At 44.0% G+C, this 27811-nt stretch overlaps 2 protein-coding genes and 1 pseudogene across 3 annotated transcripts; all 3 read left to right on the plus strand.

Moving 5' to 3' along the window:
* The first annotated feature begins 1709 nt into the window (after window positions 1-1709).
* On the plus strand, window positions 1710-4995 carry LOC127778244 (short-chain dehydrogenase/reductase 2b-like). 2 transcript variants are annotated; one of them, XM_052304818.1, is made up of 7 exons: window positions 1714-1970; window positions 2066-2166; window positions 3104-3145; window positions 3224-3470; window positions 3567-3644; window positions 4176-4361; window positions 4455-4993. In XM_052304818.1, the coding sequence occupies exons 2-7, from the start codon at window positions 2141-2143 to the stop codon at window positions 4833-4835; spliced, it is 960 nt and encodes a 319-aa protein (XP_052160778.1). In that variant the 5' UTR covers window positions 1714-1970; window positions 2066-2140; the 3' UTR covers window positions 4836-4993. The 2 variants fall into 2 exon arrangements, with proteins under 2 accessions (XP_052160777.1, XP_052160778.1); XM_052304817.1 differs by having other exon boundaries at window positions 1710-2166; window positions 4455-4995.
* A 5406-nt stretch (window positions 4996-10401) lies between these two features.
* Window positions 10402-12740, plus strand: LOC127780819 (subtilisin-like protease; annotated as a pseudogene).
* Window positions 12741-24896: 12156 nt separating this feature from the next.
* Window positions 24897-27260, plus strand: LOC127778870 (ABSCISIC ACID-INSENSITIVE 5-like protein 3). The gene is made up of 4 exons (XM_052305512.1): window positions 24897-25208; window positions 25336-25992; window positions 26105-26176; window positions 26820-27260. Exons 2-4 carry the CDS (start codon window positions 25381-25383, stop codon window positions 26961-26963), a joined length of 828 nt encoding a protein of 275 aa, XP_052161472.1. The 5' UTR covers window positions 24897-25208; window positions 25336-25380; the 3' UTR covers window positions 26964-27260.
* The last annotated feature ends 551 nt before the right edge of the window (window positions 27261-27811 follow it).

Raw genomic sequence — 27811 nt, forward strand, 5'->3', positions numbered from 1 at the left:
ATCCTTTGATCTGATACACCACGTTGTACGCAATGTTTGCCAACTTATTTAATCCAGTTTGATAGTTCTATTTCAGGTCGTTATCGCTGTTAGTTTATTTTGCTTCTTTCTTCAAGTCTCCAATAGGAGGGATCACTACATTTGCAAATGCCGACTGAATTTTTTGAAAGATCGCCGACTGAATTTATTAACTTTTTTTTTTCTGAAGGTCAGTAAACTTGGTGTGACAATTTCTTGCCAAATTTCGGCACAAAAACAAGATGATTCATACTAGTACTAAGAAACAAGATGACTTGCTTTAACTTTGTGAAGCACATGCCATCTCTCCAAAACCCAAAGTGAACAGGTTCTCTGAACAACGAACAGGTAGCAGAATAGCTCGCGGTGTTGCATGTGTAGGATGTCGCACGCAGCAGCAAAGTTTTACAAGAGTTGCAGATAATTGACGATGACAAGGATGTGCTCCCTCCTCATCAGGCAAGGATCTCCTTGGATCATCTCGGATCTAGATAGATACTCAGGAAGATCTCAGGAGCAAATCTCGTCGTCAATGGTGTTCAGTTCACTGAACAGGGCTGTAGAAACCTGCAATGATCTGAACATTGGAGTTCCAAGTCATTGCTTGGACTTGTGTGCAATCATTTGTCCATGTTCAGATCACTTTGGGCGATGGTCTTTCTGAATGACTTCAGAAATCTAACTCTATATCACTTATATAGCATGAAACATATGCGTAGTTTGCTTAGAATTTTTTTTGTCAAAGTTTATGAACTTTTGAATCTTGAGTTCGTTGTGTCTTATATCACTTTCATAAATTCTGAAATTTAAAATGCCTAAAAAATTTTTGAGCACATCTCTGTTACTCAAAGCACTTGAAAATGTTATACTGCCACATCATCTATATATCCAAATCAGTTTCAGCTTAAGCAAGCATTGGCAACTGTGAAAATTCTCATTTTATTCCTCCATATTCTGAACATGTTTGACTTCGAATTTCAGTAGGATGCCGGAAACCCATATTTCGCACGCTCTTGATTTTTTGGGGGATTTTTTCGTGGTGATTTAGTGGGTAAAAATGGGGAAAGGTTGGTCAGGGAAGAGAACTCCGACCCCCTAATGAGTCCGAATAAAGCTGACCGAGTGACCGGTTACCTCCTTCCGTTGAAGAATTTTGAGCACATCTCTGTTACTTGAAAAATGCTACACTACCGCACAGTCTATATCCAAATCAGCTTCAGCTTCAGAAAACTCCGAACCCCCTGATAAGCAATGCAAAACCTGAACTTAAGCAAAAGCATTGGCAACTGTAAAATTTCTCATTTTATGTTTCCATCTTCTGAACGCGTTTGACTTCGAATTTCAGTTGGATACTGGAAAGCCGTACCCCGCGTATCCTTAACATTTTTAGGGGAATTTTTCGCGGATTAAAACGGGGAAAGATTTGGGGGTCGGAGAAGAAAACACCGAACCCAACCCCAAAAGGAGTCCGAATAAAGCGGAGCAGTCAACGCCAGCGGCCCGTCATCTCCTTCCGCTGAAAAGTCAAATCAGTCTTCGCCTACGCAGACTCCCGTCGCGCTCACTGCCATGTGGGCCCAACCGCCAACAAAACCCGGCTCCGCCTTCCGAGGCGAGCACGGTCGTCGTCTACGGCGCCGGCGGCAGTCCAGCGGCGGCGCACGGAGTCACGACGCCGGTCGTCGTCGAGACGAGATTGTGCCTGCAGTCAAGATCGCAGGCGACAGTACAAGAAGACCTAACGCAACGTCTTGTGGTTAAAAAAAAAAGCCTACAATGCTGTTTAATTAGGGTTTAGTCCATTCAGTCATCCACCGAACCCTGCAACCCCAAGCGCCGCCGCTTCCCTCCTTTTTTGTCGCTGGGCCGGCGGGGGCACGCTGGCCAAATATTTTAAGCAAAATCCGGCGGCCGGCGCCTCCTCTCACGCGGTTATCTATCCAAAGCTGAAGGTGCGATGGCCGCCGCCGCCGCCGCCGCCGCGAGCTACTCATCTACTTCTTGGAGAGTCCGACCCGGCCTAACCCCATTTCGCTCCCCTCTCCAGCCACACCCGCAGGGACGAGTCCAGCGGATAGCCATCTTCGCCACCCGCATCCGCATCGCAACACCCTCGGCGGCGATGCAGTCGTCCTCAACGCGGCACAGGTTGCGCCCCCTCCCCCCATTTCGTTACTCTGATAGGTCTGCTTCACTGTAAAATGCTGTATTCCTGTCCATGCTATACATGTCTGAAAGTCTGAAATTATCCTGAGTGCATGTCTGAAAGTCTGAATTTATCCTGAGTGCAGAGCATTTCATAGGTTGCATGTTTTTCTAAGTATTTATTAGTTACTCACCCAAAACCCTCATGTTGTTTTCAACATAAGCAGGTAGAAACCTCCTTGTTCAAGTAAATAACTATATTCAGTACTCTATATGTCGAGATATGGATAAGAGGGGCAGTTAGGGCCTGTTTAGATTCATACTATCATTTTAAACCATATCATTGTTTGGTAAAATCAACAAATGTATGGCGGTGTTTACTTTGTTATCAAATATTGGTCATGTCTAAAGAATTTGACAATATCATATTTAATCTATATTTTAGCAATGCTAAATTTTGGAAAGGTTGAAAATAGCTATAAAGTGAACAAGCCCTTAGTATATTGTTCCACGGCAATAAAAGCTATTGCCTGTTTATTCCTTTCTGCAGCCTGGTTGGGGTAATGCATAGATGATATCTATAAATACTCTTTATTCCTACTATATTCAAAGAAATTGGCACACCTGGTGCCGGTTCGTTTCCCCAAAAAATAGTAAGCTGGTTAGGTGCAACAGTTAGTCTGAACTTCTTCTTCTTTTTTTAGGATCAGCTACTCTAAACTTTTGAAGAACCGTATTTTGTTAGTTTAGCAGCATTCAGTTTAACCATTCCGCTCTCATGAGACGTCAAGTTACTCATAAAAATCATAGAGTTTTTGCATTTTTCTTTCTGCACCAAGAACACCACCCTGCGCCACCAGTACTTTTCAGCACAAAAGAGATTATAGGCATTTTTACTATTTTATCCAATGCAACAGAACTCACACTGTTTGTTCCACAGGCTTGAGGCAGTGAATCATGACCATGAAACAATACCTGAAAGGTATTACTATACATACAAAAAATAGGCACTTTTAGTCCTCAATGAACAGGATACTAAATTTTTGCCTGTCCGATTTAGGCTTGCAGTAGTCACTGGTGGAAACAGAGGGATTGGCCTAGAAGTGTGCCGCCAGCTTGCCCTCCAAGGTGTGACAGTCATTCTGACAGCAAGAGACGAGAAAAGGGGGAAAGATGCTGTTGAGTCCCTTTGCCATGAATCTAACCTCTCCAACATAATCTTCCATCAACTTGATATCCTAGATGGTAACAGTCGTGCCTCATTGGCCCGATACATCAACAGTAGATTTGGAAAGCTTGACATCTTGGTAAAAATACAGCTGTTTCCTTCTCTTTACTACAAAGTCTAGCCAATCTGTTTCTACAAGAACGAACATATACTGAAGATCGCGTGAGAAATGCAGGTGAACAATGCAGGTGTTGGAGGGGTTGCAGTAGACCAGGATGGCCTGAGAGCTCTCAACATTGATCCCAGGGTTTGGGTATGTAGATTTATCTTAGCTTTTTACTCCCTCCGGATTGATAATACTTATTGTTTTGGACAAAGCTATTTTCAAACTTTAAAAACTTTAACTATAAATAACATCTAAAATATTTATTGTAGAAATATGGTGACCATATGCATAGATTGGTCTTAAAAGGTGCTCCAATAAAATCATATATTTATTGATATTATATATATATATTATAATAAAAAATAGTGGTTAAAGTTGTTTTTTGCATACCGTGTCTTTGTTCAAAACAACAAGTATTATCAGCCAGTAGGAAGTAGCATATTTGCATAGCTTCAAATGCCTCCCCTATTTTGTTCTCTAATTTTTCCCTTGGATGATATGGCCCCTTACAGTTGTCAGTAGTTTTAGTGTCAGATATCCTTGCGTTATTTTGGTGCGTAGTGTTCATTGCGAACTTTGAACACTGGTGTCTATTCAATTAAAAATTCTCTTTTTGATGCACAAATGAATAGTCAGCAGCAACCATCTCAACCACTAAAAAATGTGTTTGCAATTCAGCTATCCGGCAAAGCAGTCAATCTGATCCAATCAGTAATTGTACAAACATACGACGAGGCAGTAAAATGCCTCAACACCAACTATTATGGATTGAAATGGATAACAGAAGCTCTCCTGCCGCTACTGAAACAATCGCCGTCAGGAGCAAGAATTGTTAACACCACCTCTCTTCGGTCAGAGTTGAAGGTACAAATTCTTTCTATTAAAAAAAAAAGGTAGTTCTGTGCTTCAACTAGCTTACCTAACAACATGATAGTTCCTGTGCCAAACTTGCCACAGAGAATGCCCAATGAGAAGCTCCGCGACGAGCTGCGCAACATCGACATCTGGGACGAAGCACGGATAGAAGCGATGCTGAACGAGTTCTTGCTTGACCTGAAGAACGAACGGCTTGAGGAGGCAGGATGGCCAACAATGCTGCCGGCTTACAGCATGTCCAAGACCGTCGTCAACCTCTACACCAGGATCCTGGCCAAGAGGCACCCGGAGATGCGCATCAACTGCGTTCACCCTGGATTTGTCAACACGGAGATCAACTGGAATACAGGGATCATCCCTCCTGAAGAAGGCGCGAGAGGTGCGGTCAAGGCAGCTCTGCTCCCTCAGGATGGACCAACCGGTTGCTACTTTGATCAAACAGAGTTGGGTGAAGCTTGGTAGTAAAAGATAGCATAATAAAATTATTAAGCATGTTTAATAATCATCCTTCCATGCTAGCTTAGCGATCAGAGCTGTGTAAACATATACCACTACATGATTCATGGATGTTTCACAGACTAAATTTGTTATGCAAGGATGCTTAATAATCAACCACTTTTGAATCGTTTTGCATGGATGTTCAGAGATGCTCAGGGAGTGGTGAACGTTGATGATGTCATTTTTTTAGAAGGGTATTCTTTTACTCTAGATATATACAATCTTTTTAAATTAGAAACTTAGCCTATTAAAACTTAGCTCTCAAATAATCCAATCCGAATATTCGATCTTATAGAGATTTGAACTCAAGATCTTAAAATGCTACTCAGAAAACTTCAATCACTAGTCTCCATACCCTTTCATGGTAATGCTGGCATATGCTACTCGTCTTCTCGGAGATAAGGGGCACACTTGGCCCTGGCCGTGACCAAAATCCTATCAAACGTGACACGTTGCAATACGTGTCCACCCTCTAAGGGACGTGTCGCCTAGCCGTCGCACGTACAGGTTTATATATGTTCATCATCAGAGGCGCTACCCTACGACGAACAGGAAACCACCAATTTAGCAGTGCAGTGCGCGATCATGTCGTCGACGCAGGAGAAGCGAGGCGAGCAGATGGCGCGCGCGCGGGAGGCGGCGCGCGAGATCACGCACGAAGGCACCGAGCGCGCGCGCGTGGTCGGCGAGGAGGAGGCCGGCCCCGAGCACCACCGCGCCGGCATCCTGGAGGCGGCGCAGCGGGGCGCCTGGTCCCTCGTGAGCGCCGTCGGCCGCACGCTCGGCGTCGTGAGGGACACCGCCGCCCAGACCAAGCCCAGCGAGTACGGCGACGCGGCGGAAGCGAAGGACACCACCGTGGACAAGGCAAGGGAGACGAAGGACGCATCCAAGCAGCAGAGCGAGGAGCTGAAGGCGACGGACAGCGTTGCAGGCGAGCGTGGAGGCGACGCGGCAACAAGTGGACGCGGGCAGGTGGCAGGGAAGGAGGAAGACTAGTACGGCCCGCCCATGTGATCCGTCTTGGGCCAAGTCGGCCCAGAAACGTTGACCTAATTATTAGACTTGGAATAAGTACACTTTGGGTCCCTCTATTTGTTGCCCAGTCCGATTTTCGTCCCTTGACCGCAAAACCGGGTATGACCCGGCCCCCAACTTAAGAAAACCGGGTAAACGTGGTTCCTCGGCGTTTTGAAGGTAGTTTGGCTGACGTGGCGCCTACGTGGCTTGTTTGACTTGGTCTTCGTCCCATGTGGCATTGATGTGGCGCTTACGTGGCAATTATACCTCGGGAAAATAATAAAAAACGTGGCCCCACATGTCAGCTGCACAAACAAAAATAGTTTTAAAATGGTGGGGCCCACATGTCAGCCTCACTCATCTCTTCTTCCCTCTCCCTTCTCTCTCTTCTTTCCTTTCCCCTCTCTTTCTCCTTCCCAGGCAAGGGACGGCACGGGTGGGCGGCGGAGCAGGCGAGCTCCGACGGCGGCGCGGGCGTGGTTGGCGCTGCTCCCCGACCGGAGCGCCGCCGGTCCGCGTGAAGGCAGGTCCGGCCGTCCGGGGGGGTCTGGCAGCTAGCGCTACGGCGGCGGCGATTGGCGACGGGAGCGCTGGGCGGGAAAATGAACAGGGCGGCGGCGGGCAGAGCGGCGGCACGAAGCCGAAGGGGTGCCAGCCTCGTCGTCATCTTCTTCCGGCGCACAGTCGTGGAGCGGCAGGCGGAGCGACGGCGACGGGCGGCGGGCAGCGTGGCGAGAGCACTGCGAGGGAGGAGGCGAGCTCGTCAGGGTGGTCGGCAGGAAAAGAGGTAGCGCAGCGCACGCCGGTCGATGGGAGGGAGGGAGAGGAACGGGGGTCGGCAGCCGGCGGGTGTCGGCGGTGCGTGGGGGTCAACGGCTGGTGGAGGTGGCCGGAGGAGGAAGAGGCAGAGGAGGAGGTCGCCGGCGAGCGCGGGCTCCATGTCGTCGGCCGCTCCGCCCGAGATGCCCAGCAGAACGGCGCCGCCCCTCCTCGCCTGGTCGCTGAGCGCCACCTCCCTCCTCGCCCGGTCGCCAAGCGCCGCCTTCCTCCTCGCCCGGTCGCCGAGCGCTGCCTCCCTCCTTGCCCGGTTGCTGCGAGCGGCCCCTCCTCTCACCCAGCTGCGGCGCGCCGCCTCCCTCCTCGCCCGACCGTCGCGGGCCGCTCCGCCCACCACCCCCTGCTGCGCCGCCGCTCACCATTCTATAAGGGAGAGAGGAGGGATAGAGAGTAGAGGGGGTTGATATGTGGGACCACAGGGGCCCCACCTTTTCTTATTATTTCTTGTAGCTGACATGTAGGTCCCATGTTTTTTATATTTTCATGAGATCCTATTGCCACGTAAGCGTCACGTCAATGCCATGTGGGACGAGGACCAAGTCAAAGGGAGCCACGTAGGCACCACGTCATCCAAAACCGGACACAATACTGCCGAGGGACCTCTTTTGCACAGTTTTGTAAGTTGAGGGACCCGTCATACCCGGTTTTGCGACGGAGGGACGAAAATCGGACTGGCCGACAAATAGAGAGACCTAATGTGAACTTATTCCATTAGACTTTGTGTAGGTCTAATAGCCCGGAAATGTTGGCCCAAATGTTAATGGAAGAAGGTGCAGGCTTCCCTGAGGAAAAAAGTCCAGATGTATCCTTCAACTTATGGTTCGTGTCTGATTTTGCTCGCTCAACCACAAAAGGAATAAGTTTATCTAAGTTCCCTTAACTCGTCAATGGATCCAATTTTCGTCCTTCAACTGAAAAATCAGATACAATGGGTCCCCTTAACTGTCAAAAACCGGTACAATATAGGTCCCATGGTAATTTGGATGGCGGTTTTCGTTAAGGTGTAGCCTACATGGCTAATTTGACTAGTCTTCATACGATATGGCGATGACATGGCGCTTACGTGGCAATTTGATTTGGAAAATAATAAAAAATATCGGCCCATATGTTAGTTACACCAAAAAATAATTTAAAAATGGTGGGCTTCGTGTGGGCCTCACATGTCATTCTCACCCCTCCTCTTCTTCCTCCTCTCTCCCCAACTCACCTTTCTTCGTCTCTCTCTCTCCAAGCCCGCATTGCAGGGAGATGGGGATCTATGGGATGTTGCAGAGCAGACGAAGCGGGGGATTTGGGTTTGGTTTATGCTAGTTTTGGAACAAGACCAACAGTCAGGGGTGGCCGGTGCCCGGTGGTGAGCACAGTAGCGACGCCCTATGGAGGAAGGCGGTGGAGGGAGCTCATCTATCAACTCCAGTGGCGAGTGCTTGTGGCGGCGCTGCCTCCCTCCTCACCCTGCTGCCGCGTGCCGTCCCTCCTCACTCACACCTAGAGAGAGAACGAGTAGAGTGGAGAGAGAAATGATTAGAGGGGAGTTGGGGTGAGAGGAGGAAGAAGAGGAGGGGTGAGAATGACATGTGGGGCCCATCATTTTTAAATTACTTTTTTAACTAACGTGTGGGGCCACAAATTTTATTATTTTTCAAATCAAATTGCCACGTAAGCGCCACATCATATAAAGACCGAGTCAAATTAGCTACATACGCACCACGTCAACGAATACCGCCGTCCAAACCGCCATCAGACCTATATTGCACCGGTTTTAACAGTTAAGGGATCCGTTGTATCTGGTTTTCTCGTTGAAGGATGAAAATCAGATTCGTTGACAAGTTAAGAGAACTCAGATGAACTTATTCCACACAAAACCAGACATGGAGGCTCTGTCAAATACGTAAATCGGCCCAATATCATGCTGAATTGCTGAGTAGCCTACTCAATATCTAGCACAACCTTTTTCCCCCTTTCCGTGATGAATTCCTATGCGTGCAAAATTTATATGATCTCTCCTGAGGCATTCGCTAGCTGTCACGATTGGATCCTCGATTACCTTCCATACTTGAGCTATGATTTACTATATATGCTACACCTAGGTGCCATGGCACCTATCATTTGCATGTGACTTAAATAGTTATAGAAAAAAATTAAAAAAATTAGTAACATCGTTTGTGATGATACAAGTCTATACACAAACATGCAAGACTAAATTTGATCTACAACTAGAGAAACAAAAATAATAAAATCAGACATTCAATAGTACCCGTACAGTGCAGATAAAATTTGTTATTTTTGTTTCTTCATACATCGATCGAATTTAGACTTGCATGTTTGCATAGTGACTTATATTATCATGGATTATCTTATCAAACTTTATGTATTTTTTATATAATTATTTAAATTACAGGCATACACCTAGGTGCCATGTCACCTAGGTGTAAAAAATACTTTCTGTTATAGTGCTGGACTCGATAATTTTCATAGTTAAGGGAGGCTTATAATATGTTTTTTTGCGTTTATGGGATCAAAATGGCCTTAACTCTGTAGTTAAGGCAGGCATAATAAGTGATGAGTTCATATACGTGCAACTGCAAACTTATCTGATCTCTCGCGACATTCACTAGCTGTCACAATTGGATCTCCGATTACCTCCCATACTTGGGCTATGATTTTCCTACAATGAATTAAGGTGCAAACGTGGAGGATGAAACTAAAACTCGTCTAGATTCATGCAGAAACATAGATAAGTGTTGCATTTGAGTCGCTGGCAGAGGATGAATTCCAACCCAGATCTGCTGAGATATCAATTGCCATGATACGTCGGGTCCAGATCCCCTAGAGTTGGGCATAACTTTACCGGGTGGAGTTGGCCAAATCTGTGCCATTCGGCATACTTCAAGGGCTAGGATTAAGCCACATTAATTTATACTTAAAACCAGTAACTGACCATGCAACAAATAATCTTACATCAACAGCTTGTCACGAGATCATTTTTACTGTATAATTAGCACAAAAAATTCAAGATTCATCTATTATTTAAAAAAATCATACACATTAATATTGATATGGTTCGCTGATTGCATATATGTAAAAGCACTATGTTGATATACACTGACTGCCGCTTTAGAGTTGATCGACTATATCTGTTGTTTGGGGAATAACAAAACGTTGTTCTATTACATTTTTTTGGGGTGAGAACTTAATCAAATTGCTATTATTGAGCAAACACATGAAAAAACTAAGTCATAACCATTAATTTAAGGAGTTAATTTATTAGGTGAAAATTCCTTAAAAAAACTTATTAGGTTAAATTGACGAGGAATGATCTCAGCCGTAGAAAACAATGGATAGTACAGATTTGGCCAACTCCACACGGTAGAGTTATACTCAACTCAATGGATAGCACAGATTTAACCAACTCCACACGGTAGAGTTATACTCAACTCCAGGGGATCCAGACCCTGATACGTCCACGAAATGCATTCCTCTCAAATCCCAGCCGGATTTGGCACCAACTAATGGCGGTGAATTGGATAGGTTAATTCATAGATGAAGGTAATTGATTGATACGGGCTAATATCATCTTGCCAAAACAAACATGCCATCCAGGCGTGTATAACAACACATCACCACCATTGCAAAGCTTCTTCATCGATCGCCATCGTCTTCTCCAGTCCTCATGCAGGCTATGGCGTCCTTACTCCCAATTCTGTTGCTCACCGCCTTCCTATCGTCTAAACCTGCACTCTGCTACATCAATCCAGGTGCAACGCCGCCACAGAAAATTGGCACGAAATCTTCAGGTGGCCGTGCAACCTACATCGTGTTCGTCGAGCCGCCGCCGCCGCTTGGCCACGGCGATGGCGAGGACGACCACCGCCGGTGGCATGAATCTTTCCTGCCACTGAGTGAGCTCGCCGGCTCCGACGACGAGCCACGCCTCGTCCACTCGTACACCGAGGCGGTCAGCGGCTTCGCCGCGAGGCTCACCGGCGGCGAGCTCGACGCGGTGTCCAAGAAGCCGGGGTTCGTGCGCGCGATCCCGGACAGGACGCTGCAGCTGATGACCACGCACACGCCGGAGTTCCTCGGGCTGAGGAAGGACGCCGGATTGTGGAGGGACTCCGGGTACGGGAAGGGCGTCATCGTCGGCGTCCTCGACACCGGCATCGACTCCTCGCACCCTTCCTTCGACGACCGCGGCGTGCCGCCGCCGCCTGCGAGGTGGAAGGGCTCCTGCAGGGACACCGCCGCCCGGTGCAACAACAAGCTCATCGGCGTCAAGTCGTTCATTCCCGGCGACAATGACACCAGCGACGGGGTGGGGCACGGGACGCACACCGCGTCGACGGCCGCCGGGAACTTCGTCGACGGCGCCGCGGTGAACGGGCTCGGCGTGGGCACGGCCGCCGGGATCGCGCCTGGCGCGCACATCGCCATGTACAGGGTGTGCACCGTGGAAGGGTGCACCGAGTCGGCCTTGCTGGGTGGAATCGACGAGGCCATCAAGGATGGCGTCGACGTGCTCTCCATCTCCCTCGGTAGCAGCTTTGCTGCGGACTACGACAAGGACCCCCTCGCCATCGGCGCGTTCAGCGCGGTGTCCAAGGGTATCGTCGTGGTGTGCGCCGCCGGCAACAATGGCCCGGCGTTCGCGACGCTTAGCAACGAAGCGCCGTGGATGGTCACGGTCGCCGCCAGCTCAGTCGACCGGCGGTTCTCGGCCCCCACGCGGCTCGGCGACGGCAGGGTCATCGACGGCGAGGCGCTTGATCAGGCGAGCAACTCGAGCGGCAAGGCGTACCCTCTGTCCTACTCCAAGGAGCAGGCTGGTCTCTGCGAGATCGCGGACACGGGCGACATCAAGGGCAAGATCGTGCTGTGCAAGCTGGAGGGGAGCCCTCCGACGGTCGTCGACAACATAAAGCGCGGCGGCGCCGCCGGCGTGGTGCTGATCAACACCGACCTCTTGGGCTACACCACCATCCTCCGGGATTACGGCTCCGACGTGGTGCAGGTGACCGTTGCCGACGGAGCCAGGATGATAGAGTACGCGGGGTCGAGAAATCCGGTGGCGACCATCACGTTCAAGAACAGGACAGTGCTAGGTGTTCGTCCAGCTCCCACCCTCGCGGCGTTCTCGTCGCGGGGACCGAGCTTCCTCAACGTCGGCATCCTCAAGCCGGACATCATGGCACCAGGTCTCAACATCCTCGCCGCGTGGCCCTCGTCGGTTGCTCGCACCGATGCCGCCGCCGCGCCGCCGTCTTTCAACGTCATTTCCGGCACGTCCATGGCGACGCCGCATGTGAGTGGCGTGGCGGCGCTTGTCAAGAGCGTCCACCCCGACTGGTCGCCGGCCGCCATCAAGTCCGCCATCTTGACGACATCCGACGAGGTCGACAACACCGGCGGCCCGATCTTGGACGAGCAGCACAACAAGACCATGTTGTTCGGGCCCTTCAACACCGGCGCCGGCCACGTGAACCCGACGAGAGCCGCCGACCCGGGCCTCGTCTACGACATCGGAGTCGCCGAATACGCCGGCTTCCTCTGCACGCTCGTCGGCGAGTATGTCCTGCCGATCATCGTGCGCAACTCCAGCCTGCAGAGCTGCAGGGATCTCCCCCGGGTGGGGCAGTCGCACCTCAACTACCCGTCGATCACGGTGGAGCTGGAGAGTTCACGGTGAACCGGACGGTGACCAACGTCGGGCCGGCGGAGTCGAAGTACACGGCGAACGTGACGCTGGCCGGGGAGACGTCCCTGAAGCTGAGCGTGTCGCCGGAGACGCTGGTGTTCTCCAAGGCCGGGGAGAAGAAGACGTTCGCCGTGACGGTGAGCGGGAGGTTCACGAAGGCGGCGCAGGCGGTGGCGGTGCTGGAAGGGAGCCTGAGATGGGTGTCGCCGGAGCACGTCGTCCGGAGTCCGGTGGTGCTCTACATCCCCGTCGCTTCCGCACCGCCGTCGCCGCCGATGCCGGCGGTTGGGACTCGGCGCGGAGATAACTGGGCCTGAAGTTCTTCATGGGCTATGTACATGGGTCGTACGCTTTGCTGTGTGAATACTAATAACTGGGCCGATTTTTTACTATAATCCTAATGGGCTTTTGGGTTACTCTCGCACGCAGTTTCAGCCCATCAGACTGTACTGGAACGGATTGAGATACTCTACCTGCCACTTTGCCTTGTTAATAACATGTGTGGGTCTAGGGTTCATCGGGCTTACATATTAGTGATGGAATCAGTTTACTTCGAAGGTTGAGGATCTTGATCCGTACTATAATAACACATTTTACTTAGCTTTTGCAATTGAATTCAACTGCATCTACTACTAGAGTAAGTACTCTAGTTTTGCTATTTTGCAAGCTTCACATCTTCCTTAATATAAGCTCGACAGAAGGGCAGGAGAAATGGAAAGAAGAACAGAAGGACAGACAGAAAGAAAAGCTTGAGCTCGGCATGAAGCCATGGGGATGGAGATCAGGATGGCACGAGAGCACCTTGCAGCTTTTATGGTGCTCTTGCTAGCTGAATAACGGCCGGTGGAAGGTGAGCTACAGGAAGATTCGTCCTTATAGCAATAAACAATGTCAGCATCGGTGCACAGAACCTAACTGTTCGCTGTTAAACGCAAAGCAGCTCTTCAGTTCAGTTCAGTTCGGTTCAGCTCTTCAGTTCAGTTCAGTTCGGTTAGGTTCAGTTGACAGCAACAGGAGCATCACTTACTAAACCAACACAAAAGTAGATAGGACACTACCTCTATCCAGATTCGTTGTAACATGTAGTATCTCATTTACTCATAAGTTAGTTTTTTCTTATGGGATGGAGGGAATACTCCGTTCCTTTTAAAATACAGTGACCTAAAATGGATGGGGTAAATTTTAACCCCTATTTAGATTCATAGTATTAAAACGCGTCTCATCCTATTGTATATTGTCGCATTTTAGAACAAAGTAAGGACTCCACTTGAATGGTTGAGACTACTCTACAAAGACTGCGTTGCTCGCCTTCATTCAGGTAAGGAGAGAGAGCCTTCTCTAATCTCTACAACGAACTGAACCGTGTGAGCGAGATCAATCTTAACGCTCTGAACATTGGAAATGCAGGACAGGAAACGAATCGAATCCGATGAAATTTCAGACGCCAGTAAAAAGGGTGGAAGGTACGGTGAAGGTAATATCAAAACGTGAGAAAGAATCTGCTGCGAATTGGACAGCAGTAGCAGTGAAAGGTAAGATCACAGTAGTAGGAGGAGGAGCATTTTCAAGACCAACCCGTTTACCCGCGTGCATTTCCACGTCAGGCCCGTACGAAAGTAGAAGCCGCAGTTGCCACTTGCCACTGCAGCTAGCTGGAATAGCTTACCGTACAGCATTCAGCTGGATCACTCCCAAAAAAAAAAATTCTGTAAAACATCACACCAACTCTTCGTTTGCACTACCCGTTTCAAAATAAGTGCAGCATTAGATATCTGTATCCAACATTTTACCATCCATCTTATTAAAAAAATTTAAAAGAATTAGTCACACATAAAGTATTATTCATGTTTTTTCATCTAGTAACAATAAAAATACAAATAAAAAATTCAAATAAGACTAGTGATCAAATGTTGGACTTAAACATTACAAAACTGTATTTATTATGGGAAGGAGGTATTACTACTACTTCACGTTTGCGTACGGGAAATTCGTTTGTACTCCATTGTCGAGAAAATCTCAGGGCTCATTAGGGTCAACCTTCATTTTTATTTTTGAAAACAATGTTAAATAAACAAACTTAAAAAGTAAGACATGATTGATAGTTAGACTTAAGAGTAGAATCAAATGAACAATTATCTTTTTCTATAAACTTGTAAAGATGTTTGATTTAGGATAAACCCAAAATAACTTATTACATAAAATAAGTTTCAAAATTTTAGTCAAATAAAATCAACAATTTTGGCCGTTTTTAGTTCCCTTCAAACTTCCAAAAATTCCGTCACATCAAATGTTTTGATACATGCATAGAGCATTAAATGTGAATGAAAAAAAACAATTACATAGTTTGCATGTAAATTGCAAGACGAATCTTTTGAGCCTAATTACGTCATGATATGACAGTGTGATGCTACAGTAAATATTTGCTAATGGTGGATTAATTAGGCTTAATAAATTCGTCTCGCAGTTTACAGGCGGAATCTGTAATTTATTTTGTTATTAGTCTATATTTAATATTTTAAATGTGTGTCCGTATAATTAAATAAAAATTAGCCAACGAACTAGACACAGCCTTTATACAATATGCGGATGGAGTACGTACGTTATAGGGCAAGCACTGCCTCTTCTTCTTAGGTTTCTTCTGTTTTGAGAGAGGGGTTGAACAATTGCAGGCAGGCACTGCAGCGTCTAGAAGAATTAGAAGCTCGGTTTTTGAATCATGTACAGTTCTTTCTCTTTTTCTTTCCTGGAATAAGGTAGAGCTAGCTCTCGAGCTCAATCTTAATTACCTCGTCTGTTAAAAAAATCTAATCCTAACTATGTATTTAGACACACGTATAATTTAGATTCGTAGCTTAAAGTTAGCTTTTTATATACGTCCTGATGAATGATGTATAGTGGCGTGTGTGGTGCTGATGATGATTAGCTATTTAAATCTGGGCGTGCCGCTCCCTGATGCTGTGATTATGAACTTATTTTGGCTCTTCCTCTTGTAGCTCTCAAGAGTGTCTGCCATGATTGAGCAGGGCCAGGGGCATGGATAGTTTACAAACAAGCCTACCAGATGTGTCCATGGACCCGCCATCTTCCTATACAAACGCACCCTTTGATACTCAAAAGATTCAGCCACAACTTGTGCTATTAAAGAACGTTGGTTACAAACGTTTACAGCTTTGCACTTAGGTCCTATTTAGATCCCACCCTAAAATTTTTCACCATATCACATCAAACGTTTAAACACCTATATGAAGTATTGAATATAGGAAAAAAAAACTAATTGCGCTGATTGCGACTAATTTACGAGACGAATCTTTTAAGCCTAATTGCTATATGATTTGATAATATGGTGCTACAGTAAATATTCACTAATGACTGATTAATTAGACTTAATAAATTCGTATTGTGGTTTACTGATGGATTCTATAATTAGTTTTTTATTAGTGCTGAACACCCCATGCGACACACATCCTATATAATACCCGATGTGACACGCCAAAACTTTACACCCCTGGATCTAAACACTCCCGTAAGATTACTATACCAACCTGAATCTATCTCTGTTTTTTTCTCTTTCACAGAAGGATGCTCCCATGAATTACTAGCTGATGAGTATGGTACTATGGTGTGTACTCATTCAGGCCATTGATGATACTACCAAGCAAAGTTATCAGCCGATTTATTTTTTGCTTGATGCATTACTGCATTATCCCTTTGTAATTTTACTTTGGGACAAATAAAGTAGAAAAAGGTGGACAGGGGAATAGAAAACGAGTAGTACAAACGTTGGAACTTGAACTCTTGACTGACCTATCACCAACCATCTCGTGGTACTAGCACACCACTTAGGGCTGTCTAGATCCCTCGTAAAATTTTTCACTCCGTCGCATCGAATGTTTAGACATATGTATGAAGTATTAAATATATAAAAAATAATTACTAGATTACGTGTAAATTGCGAGATGAATCTTTTAAGTATAATTGCTCCATGATCTGACAATGTGATGCTACAGTAAACATTTGCTAATGATAGATTAATTAGGCTTAATAAATTCGTCTCGCAGTTTACAGGATGATTCTATAATTTGTTTTTGTTATTAGTCTATATTTAATAATTCAAATGTGTGTCCGTATATCCGATGTGACATTCCAAAACTTTTCACCCATATATCTAAACACAGTTTTAATCTCCATCCATTCTCCAAACATCGAGATCTCTGACGAGTATAGGCCAACAAATAATTCCTCCATCTCAAAACAAACTAATCTCGTATTAAAATATAACACATACTAGTACATCGAATCTGAACATACTCTATATCTAGATTTATTGTATTAAAATGTGTCGTATCTTAGTATAGAGTTGTTTTATTTTTAAGGCGGATAGAGTACTCTAACCAACTCAACAGTCAATTACCATTAGGAACCACCTGCGACAACACTACTGCCATTAGTTTATCTGGAATGAGACAGAGCAATGAGCCATGCGTTTAACCCAGGAGAATTCTGAGGCGTGCTGACGAAAATGGGAACTTTCCTTACACTTCCTCTATTTTCTTTTATATGATGTTGCTTAGTATGATTTTCTATACTCTATCTATTGAACTAACCAATATTAAAAAATATTTACTACTAATACTTTCTCCATTTTATAATTCTTGAGGTTTAAATAATGACAAATAAACTAAAGAAACTGGAAATTAAAATCTAGTGTGGTGCAACTTGATAGTAAGCAGAGTAGTCTACTTGAAGTGGAATACTTCCTCCGTTTCAAATTATAAGACTTTCTAGCATTGCCCATATTTATATAGATGTTAATGAATCTAGACACGTGTCTTCTAATCTGAAACGGAGGTAACAGTATCTTTGCTCGGCTATCAAGGTGCAGGGAAAGTTCTCATTGGCATAGAGCGTATCTGACAGCAAGTCTTTTTAGCTTTTGGCAACATCTCTCTTCGCTCGTCGTAACTAGGCTTTCGATGCAATCGAGAGAAAGGAAAACTTCAAGGACATATCCAGTTGTGTTACAGAAAGATCAGTGGAGTTCACTTCCCCTGGGGCCATGCAATACATGCTGAGTTTTCAGTTCAGTTTCAGAGAATATATAAAAGACTTTTGGATCCGTAGCACTCAGCAAAACTCTTTATGTCTCGGAAACATCTGTGCTCAGTTTGATTTGAGGTCAATTTTGTTTTCCTTAGAGCAAGTTCAATAAAAGAATTAAGTTGGTGGTATAATATCGAGGCTAGCAAAAGTAATGAGCTTGAGAAATAATCTTTTTAACTTATTAATTTTCCAATCATCCGTTTGGAGGAAAAGAGTAGTATTATTTTTTCACAAAAGCTGGGAAAAGAAGGTGGGCTTTATTCTTCATCATGCCGTCACATGAATTGGGGCATACTCCATGCCACCATCACTAATCAATGTCACATCCTGCTAATGCAAAACTCTCGCACAAATCCACTAATTAAAACCGTGCTAGTCACCCTAAGATGACGCCAAATCAAGATCTTGCACATGTAATTAAACTACTCTAAGATAGAAGTATGCTTTATGCTAAAGCAAATGAATAAAAACCATTAAGAGATTTTAGAGTATCCAGGTGGCCGAATTTGCTAAAAGAAAGGGTTAAGAGAATTTGTTCTTGCCATTTCTGCTAAAGCCGAGCATCTTCGTACTCCTACATGCATATACATGTTCTGCCTGCCGGAATTTCTTTTCTACTCTCCATTTAAAAATGTAAGAACCTATAACCGAATGATACGTTTTATAGTACAACATATCTTGATAGACTCCTATCTAGATACATTATATTAGAAAACGTTTTATTCTTAGGCCATGTTTAGATTTCACCCTAAATTTTTCACCATGTCACATCGAACGTTTGAACACCTGCATGAGTATTAAATATAGGTTAAAAAATAACTAATTGCACAGATTACGATTAATTTGCGAGACAAATCTTTTAAGTCTAAATGCTCCATGATTTAACAATATGGTGCTGCAGTAAATATTTGCTAGTGACGGAATAATTAGGCTTAATAAATTCGTCTCGCGGTTTACTAACGGATTCTGTAATTAGTTTTTTTATTAGTGCTCGAACACTCTATACAACACCATATATAATATCTAATGTGACGCGTAAAAATTTTACACCCTAAATCTAAACGCCCCCTTATATTTTGGGACAGAGGTGTAGTAGCGTTATCTTATGACTGCTGAAATTTCTTGGTGAAAGGAAAACGCACACTGGACTGCCACGTGTCACGCACAATTAGCTGTTAAGCATCGGGCAGTGAGCGACGCGATCTGCTTTGCCCTTTTGTTAAGCTTTGGTTTGACAGCCAAGCCATGTCGGGGAGGCGCCACGTGGCGTGCACCCAGCAAAGCCCTTTCTTTTACCTCTCCTTTTTTACGGTTCACGATTGGTTGCTGGTGGCAACAACAGTAAAAACTGTACTGTAGTTTGGTCAGAGGGGTGACGAGTGAGTCCGAAATGGAGTCAGTGGTCAAGTCAATAATAGGAGTAGTCCAACCACGTTACCTGTGACGAAACAAAAAAGACGCATTGCATTATTAATTTATTAATGGTAGGAGTACATAAACATTTGGGACCAATAATCGCTACAGTTTCTGCACATATGGGAGTACCAGTACTACTCCTACGTGGGTGTTTTTTTTTCTTCATTGCTACCCCATTCCATTTTTTAACGTAGTTATGAGTTTTCGTTTTCAGTTTTAATGGTTTGTCTTATTTATTTATTTTTTAAAAAATAAAAAACATAAGTCACGCATAAAAGTACTACTCATATTTTATCATCTAATAATAATAAAATAATTAATCATAAAAATATTTAAATAAGACGGGCGATCATAATTAGACACTGAAACTTATAGTTGTGCTTAAAATGTGATAGAGGAAGTAATAATAGTAGTAGTGGACCAACCAAACTTTTTGTTGTTCACGTCCAAGTGTACAGTACTTCTGAAATTTCTGCTAATGGTTGGGTTGCTGGAGAGACTCCGGAGACATGGGAACACAGCAACTGTCAAGATCCAACACATGAACAGGACATTATCAGATAAGTGGGCTTGCACCATTAATATTATGGTCCAGCTAGCTGCTGGTACTCCTAGATAAGACATTATCTCAAGTACTTAAGTAGCATTAGTAGTACTTAATTATGAGTTAAACGGCTTGAAGAAAAAATATATGTGACCTTTGGTACTTAGTACAAATCAATGACGTTACGCAATAATTATCATCATTAGCTAGTACTAGGAGATAAGCTCGCCGGCTAATCAACATGATTAATTTGCTTAGAAATCTTTTTTGGTGCATCCGGCGATCTGATTGGGCCAGGCAAGATGTTTTCGGATTCTTTAAGGCAAAGTTGACGTTGTTTCGCTAAACCGGAGCCGGTGAATAATTAAACAAGCTGCCGAAGAAGATGTGATGCGCTGCTGGTTAATGGAATTAAAAGGGAATCAGACTAACATCTAGTTACATGATCGAGCGACATTTCCAGCATCTTGTTAATTAGTAAGCAATTATTTCTTCCATGTCGATCGTTCAAGTGAGCTAGACAACATTTTTAACGACATAATATGGCTATACTCTTAGGGCCATCGGATTTGTAGATATTTAACTATTTACCACTTTTAGATGTGGCAAATAACTTTTTGCCACTGGATCCACATGTCATAGATACATGTGGACCCATATATCGTTGAAATAGGGGCAACAAATAGTTAATTGCTAATTGGAAAAGTGGCAAATAGTTAAATGCATACATGTGTCTTATAATAATTAAGACAATAAAGACTCTAATCATTAACCTAAAATATATTTTTTATTTTCTATTCTAAAAACTCTAAAATCCTGTTGAGTGAGACTAAGTGCCTTTTATGAATGATTATTGTACATGCCATATTAATTAGTGATTTGCTGAAACATGCATAATGAAAACCCGTGAATTAATTTTTGTATGGTACAAATTTCATTCCTTGGCTGATCTTCAACGGCGATGCAAAGCCATATAGTCCTATATGCAGGCAGGGGCAGGCATGAAATGTTCCCTCGTGACACTTTTTTTTTCCTTTGCTCTATGCCTTTTTCTGTACCCTAGCAAATTAACAAGTTTTTGTTTTCTTTATCCTGTGCCTTTTTGTGTAGCCTTGGAAATTAACAATGACAAATAAATATATGGAGTATGAAGGACACTAGGCATCGTTCGTTCGGGGGAGACAGGGGACATTTGAGTCTCGTTTTCCGCGCGCACGTTTTTTAAACTATTAAACGGTGCGTTTTTTACAAAAATTTTATATAGAAAAGTTGCTTTAAAAAATCATATTAATCTATTTTTAAAATTTAAAATAGTTAATACTCAATTAATCATGAGCTAATGGCTCACCTCGTTTTCATATCTTTCCAATCCACTTAATCCCCTACTCCTCGAACACACGCTAGATAGTGCGTCATGCCGTTTTCGGCAGCTTCTTTTTCTATCATTACCGTGTATAGGAAAGAAGGAATCGGATTCCTTCCTGAAAGACAGACTTGATGAGATAAATGACTTGACCAATTTTCTTGCATGTTTACTAGTAGTATGCCGGAAGGAGTAGTCAACAAGTTCAACAGATTGCATATAATCGAGCGAGACACACTGCATTACATGGTAGCACAATCTGTAGCTTGCATTTGTTTGGTCTTAAACGACAAAGTGCATTAATAGTATTTTCTCCTTTCAGTTCAGTAAGATGAAGATTTTCCCTTTTTTTTTCGGCATGTTCTTTGTAACTGATAGATAAAATTAAATTCATGACAATTATTTGAGGACACAGCATAATAAATTAAATATTAGAAAGCTGAAAAATTGATTTGAATTTTTTTTCAAAGAAATGTTGATTAAGAAACTTTCTTCACTAGAATTTCTTTGAATGTTTTAGAGCTTAGAAACTATGCCCGTGGCAATCCATAATCTATAAGGGCATGTTTAGATCCCCGGTAAAATTTTTCACACTGTTATATCGAATATTTGGACACATGCAAAGAGTATTAAATATAAACGAAAAAATAACTAATTATACAGATTACGTGTAAATTGCGAGACGAATATTTTAAACCTAATTACTCCATGATTTGACAATGTGGTGCTACAGTAAACATTTGCTAATGATGGATTAATTAGGCTTAATAAATTTGTCTCGCGGTTTACAGGCGGATTCTGTAATTTGTTTTGTTATTAGACTACGTTTAATACTTCAAATGTGTGTCCGTATATTCAATGTGGCAGAGTAAAAATTTTTACCCTGGATCTAACCCATGTCTAAGACAAAAGGAAAGGACAACCCTGAGTTCAGAACCGGTGTGACAGGTTAAGCCAATCCATTCATGTTTATTTCAGGGTAGTTAAGAATTTTCATGCAATTTCCAGTTGATCAGGACATCAGAAGAAAACTTTGATCCGATTTCTCCCGTAATAGTAGATTCACTGAGATACCTAGGATGATCCAATATTATTCCTTTCCATCCATATCGTTTGACTGTTGAAGGGACCCCACCAAAACTGCCCTAAACCCCTTGAGCCAATCAATCAGTTTGACCGTCCGAGTACTACGAGTACGAGCAGTACTAGTAGCATTTGGTTTGCATAGTCACACACTAAACTGTCAGATGATCACGTTATCCACAATAGTGTGTTGTGTAGGTCACTGCAATTGCATAGTAAGTTGTGTTTAAATCCAAAGTTTGGATCCAAACTTCAGTTTTTTTCCATCACATCAACTTGTCATACATACACAACTTTTCAATCACATCATCTTCAATTTTAATCAAAATACAAACTTTAAGCTGAATTAAACACAGCCGTAGTAGCAGAGTGCTATGATAGCCGGCATCTTGTGCTGCTCTTCTCTTCTCCATATGTTTGTTTGTTCATTTGTCTCTGCCTTTATCGGACGTCCAATCAATCATTGACTAGCCATAGCCCATGGCCAGCCAGCCAGCACTCCTTGTGTTGCTCATCCAATGCCCAAACGATGCAAAAGATGTCAGACTATGCACAGTGTCTAGTACATGTCCTCCATTGGCATGCTTCCTTTGCTCTGGGACGGTTACTGTTGTGCTTCTATTATCCGGCTGCATTTCTTCACTATTTTTGAATTCAACATATAAAAGCCTGTACAATTTATGTTACAAGCACTTTTACAAATATTGGTACGAGTACGTAGTACTGGATGTTACCAGCTATAGAGCTTGATTGAGCAAACTCACGGAGATAGCAAGGACAAAGAATGTACTTCCTCCGTTCCACAATGCAAGGGCCCCTTTGAATTGCAGGATTGAGAAAACGTAGGAATAGGAAAAACATAGGATTTTGATAGGAATGTAAGACCTTATTTAGATGGGACTAAAACTTTTAAGTCCCTATCACATCGGATGTTTGGACGCTAATTATAAACATTAAACGTAGACTATTAATAAAACACATCCATAATCTTGGACTAATTCGCGAGACAAATCTATTGAGCCTAATTGATACATGATTAGCCTATGTGATGCTACAGTAAACATTCTCTAATTATGGATTAATTAGGCTTAAAAAATTTGTCTCGCGAATTAGCTTTCATTTATGTAATTAGTTTTGTAAGTAGTCTATATTTAATACTCTAAATTAGTGTCTAAATACAGGGACTAAAGTTAAGTCCCTGGATACAAACACCACCTAAGTGTAAAACATAGGATTGCAAAACGCAGGAAAAACACATGAATGACTGTTTGATTGAATCGCAGGAAAAACACAGTAATTGGATGATAGAGATAGACTCGAAGGAAAGTTACCAAGAGGTTCTACCTCATGTTAAATTTCCTCTAAAATTTGCATGGGAAGAGGCATTCCATAGGAATTTTATAGGATTTCATAGGATCCATTCCTTTGATTCAAAGGGCTATATAGGAAAAATTCCTATAGGAATAAAATCCTCTAAAATTCCTATGAATTTCCTTTGAATCAAAGGGGGCCTAAGTCATTCTAGCATTTCTCATATTCATATTGATGTTAATGAATCTAGACATATATATCAATCTAGATTCATTAACATCAATATGAATATAGGAAATGTCAGAATGACTTACATTGTGAAACGGAGGGAGTATAACCCATGGTTTAGAGTGATGAATCATATGTACTGTTAGGCCGTGTTTAGTTCATCCCCAACTACCCTAAACTTCCAACTTTCCATCACATCACATCACATCTAAAACTATCCTACACACATAAACTTTCAACTATCCTCAAACTTCCAACTTTTTCCAGAAACTAAACACAGCCTTATATGTTAACATTGGGTTTTATAGCAGCTGAAGAGCTGCATAGTGATTGCTTTATAACTTATGTCTTGTATTACAGAAACACATATATGATAGAGATTTTCTTAAATCTCAACCACCTGCTCTCTAGCCATGGATCTTAGCCTAGTAAAAAACATTGTCTTCAATCTCTAGCCAACAGAGAGAGGGACGTGAATCCTGATGGAGCTTAGAACTCAAGGTGATGGAATTATTTCCTACGATTATGACGTGGCAGTGGTACAAGCAAGGCGGTGAAAGCAACAACGCCCAGAGGGAGGAAAGGAGGGATTTATGTCTCTTTTTTTTTTCTTCCAAAATATCTTCCTTTACTACATGTCCATCTACATTGGCATGCTTCCTTTACTCTGGGACAATTGCTATTGCTGCTATTATCGACCTGGAATTCTTAACTATTCTTGAAATCGCATACAAAATTTATGTTAATGGCACTTGTACAATAACTGGTGGATGTTAGTAGGGCGAGAGCTTGATTGAAAGAATTCAGAGGTAGCAGGGACAAAAGAAGGTATAACCCATGGTTTAGAGCGGTAAATCATACTTACCGTTATATGTTAATGTTGGATTTTGTACTAGCAATTGAAGAAAAGCACAACGATTCCTTGTATAAATAAATATATGTTACAAAATATACTGTAGAATGTGATTTTCTTAAATCTCAACCACCCGCCCATCTCCCCTCTCTAGCAAACAGAGAGAGGGACATGAGTTGTGATAGCATTGAACTCAAGGTGTGGTGGTGGAGTTTTCTCCCGCGACTGTGACTTGAGAGTATTATAAGGAAGTCAGTGATAACAACATCGATGAACGGGATGAAAGGAGGAAGAAATTATGAGCTTTTTTTTTTCCTTCCAAAATCTCTCAAATTTGTTATTTTTGTGTTAGTAAAAAAAGTTCTACAGCAGAAACACTAAAATATCCCAAACAGAAAGCCCCAAAAAACTTCTTTTGAGATTGATGAGGCACCTTGGGGTTGGGCCCAGCCAGCCCAGTGGAGGTGGAGTACTCTGCTCATCCCCACAAGCCACAGTTCTCCCTCCAAAAACCAAAAAAAAAAAAGTTGGAAAATACTGCTTCCTTCTACTACCCCAGCAATGCCTACAGCCCTGGAACATTGGCCATGCCAAAAAGTTAGGCTTTCTTTCTATTCATTCATTCATTCATCAGCTAGCAAAGCAAAGCATTTTCTCAGCTCAAGTTGCTTGCTCCTCTTCTTTCTTTCTTCCTCCTCCCCTTCCCTTTCAGGACTCCTCCCCCCACATCAGTAGCTTTCACTGCCCAAACCCTCTTTGTGGGTGGCAACCCTAGATTATTAATGTCCTCCTCATCATCACCATCTCCTCCTCTTCTTCCTCCCCTGCTTCTCTCTCCAGATTCTCTTCTCATCTGGTCCCTTCCTTCCCCTGCTTTGCTTGCTCAGGTAAAACCTCTCCCCTCCTTGCAAGATTCTCCCCTTTCTTGGCATGCTCCAAGATTTTTCTTTCCTCCTACATCGCCGGCAAGATCGCTTCTGTTAATGTTTCCGCGCCATTTTTTTTTGTTTGCAGCTAGCTGATCGCACGTGGGTAGGGTGAGTGTGTGTGCGTGTGTGGATGGGAGTCCACGCAATGTCGTGCCACGGCGGCGGCGGCGGCGGCGGTGGCGGCGAAGGGGCACTGTCGCGGCAGGGGTCGGTGTACAGCCTGACGCTGAACGAGGTGGAGAGCCACCTGGGCGAGCCGCTGCGGAGCATGAACCTGGACGACCTCCTGCGCACGGTGCTCCCCGCCGCGGCGGCGGCGGCGGAGACGGCGGGGAGGAAGACGGTGGACGAGGTGTGGCGCGACATCCAGGGCGCCAGCACCGGCCGGCACCACGCGACGCCCATGGGCGAGATGACGCTCGAGGACTTCCTCTCGCGCGCCGGCGTCGCCGTCGACGGTGCCGCCTCCGCCGCCAGCGCGCATTGGCTGCGTGGGCACTACCCGCCGCCGCCGCCGACGACGACGACGCTGCAGTACGTGGGCGGCTCCGGGGCGGTGGTGGACGGCGTGTATAACCGCGTGGACGGGCACGGCGTCGCGGGGTTCCTCTCGCAGGTGGGCGGGGCGGGGCGGAAGCGCGGCGGCGGCGTGGACGGCGTGGTGGAGAAGACGGTGGAGCGGAGGCAGAAGCGCATGATCAAGAACCGCGAGTCGGCGGCGCGGTCCCGAGCACGGAAGCAGGTGAGCTTTCCATCCATCGAATCAATCTGCAGAGAAGCTTCAATTTCCTTCCCCCCCCCCCCCCCCCCCCTCCCCCCTGGATTTGTGAGACGCTCATGTGGTGGCAACGCAGGCATACACGAACGAGCTCGAGAACAAGATCTCGCGGTTGGAGGAGGAGAACCAGCGCCTCAGGGAGCACAAGGTAACAACAAAAAAAAATGTTTATTAGTAGCTTCTCCTCCTAAATCCTACTAATTGCTCACTGCTACTACTCAGTTCCACTGATCTTGATGTGAGCTTCAGCTCCACTGTTTCTTTGTTTGTTTTTAAATCTTTTCTGTGGCTCCCAGTTTGCACAAACTCAGCAAGTCATTTTTTAGTTAAAGCCAAACTAGAAATATAATTTTCTTACTAGTTGTTAGGTTTATAATCGAGCTGGATGCTCAGTGGAGAGAGAGAGAGAGAGAGAGAGAGAGAGAGAGAGAAGGGGGGTAACGAGGCTTGATTAGCATCTTGTGTGTGTGTGCAAATGTGGTACTCCTTGGGATGCTGGGTCATAGATGGGCGAGCAAAGGTTGCAATTTGAGGTTAAACAAGTGACATTGTGGACAAATCATGCACGTAGTACTCTGCTAAAATGGTTCTTTATATCTTACTTGCTCTAGTATATTTTCTCAATGTACTAATTCCTCCAGATGCGCACTTATAGGACAGATTATGACTGTTCAGGGTGGTACGAATTTCTAATTTGAGCTGAACGATCGTCTTAATTAACTAGGGAATAGTATATAGTTTTTTCTACAGTTCAGTTGATGCATTACTGAATCTTTGTTTTTATGAAACAGGCTGTTGCTGATTTCTCAACATTCCCTAGCTGCGTCGATTTCCTGAAAGCATTCTTGACGCAGAAGCTGGAACCAGTAATGCAGATTGTGCCCCAGCCGGAGCCGAAGCAGCAGCTGCGACGAACTACTTCGGCCTCTTTCTAATCAACCAACCACAATGTTCATAGCGAAATGATTTAAACTCGATCTCTGTAGGAAAATCAATGGGGGTTTGTACTTGGGGATGCTGGCTGTTGTGAACAAGAGCTGAAACGACGAACTCTTTTCTTAACTATCGATCTGCACGTCTCTTCCTCTTGCAAATTTCACTCTGGTTAAACTTTCAACGAAAGATTCACTCTGATGGGCGTGATTCTTGTGTTGATCGATGTGGTGCGAATGATTCTCTTTTGCAAGGTTCGAGTAATTCTCATTGATCCTTGTATTTTGCTGTTTGTTTCTTAAGTTTCTTCGTCTTAGAAATGCTAGTACTACCTCTGTTTTTTTAACAAATGTTAACTTTTTACATCATGTTTGATCACCTTATTCAAAAAATTTAAGTAAATATCTTTCCATGTGTTGTGGTTTGATTTGTCAATAAACAAAATTTAAGCAATACTTATATTTTTAATATTTGCATAAATTTTTAAATAACACGAATGATCAAAGGTTGTAACAAAAATTAACAACTTTATATATTATAAAAAGCGGAGGAGAGTATAGTACCGGTATATTGTGAAGCAACATATTTTAGAGCTCAGGTAACTTGGGCCCTTGGCCCGTTTTGGAATTAAGAAGGCCTAGGTCTCGTTCCGTGGAATAAGTTCATCTGAGATCCCTTAACTTGTCAACGAATCTTATTTTCGTCCTTCAACTTAAAAACCAGATACAGCGGGTCCCTCATCTATTAAAACCGATGCAGATAAGATCTCTTGGTGGTTTAGATGGCGGTTTTGGCTGATGTGACTCCTACGTAGCTATTTTGACTATGTGTTCATCTGACGTGGCGTTGA

Source organism: Oryza glaberrima, chromosome 7 (assembly GCF_000147395.1).
Source record: "Oryza glaberrima chromosome 7, OglaRS2, whole genome shotgun sequence".
Classification (NCBI taxonomy): domain Eukaryota; kingdom Viridiplantae; phylum Streptophyta; class Magnoliopsida; order Poales; family Poaceae; genus Oryza; species Oryza glaberrima.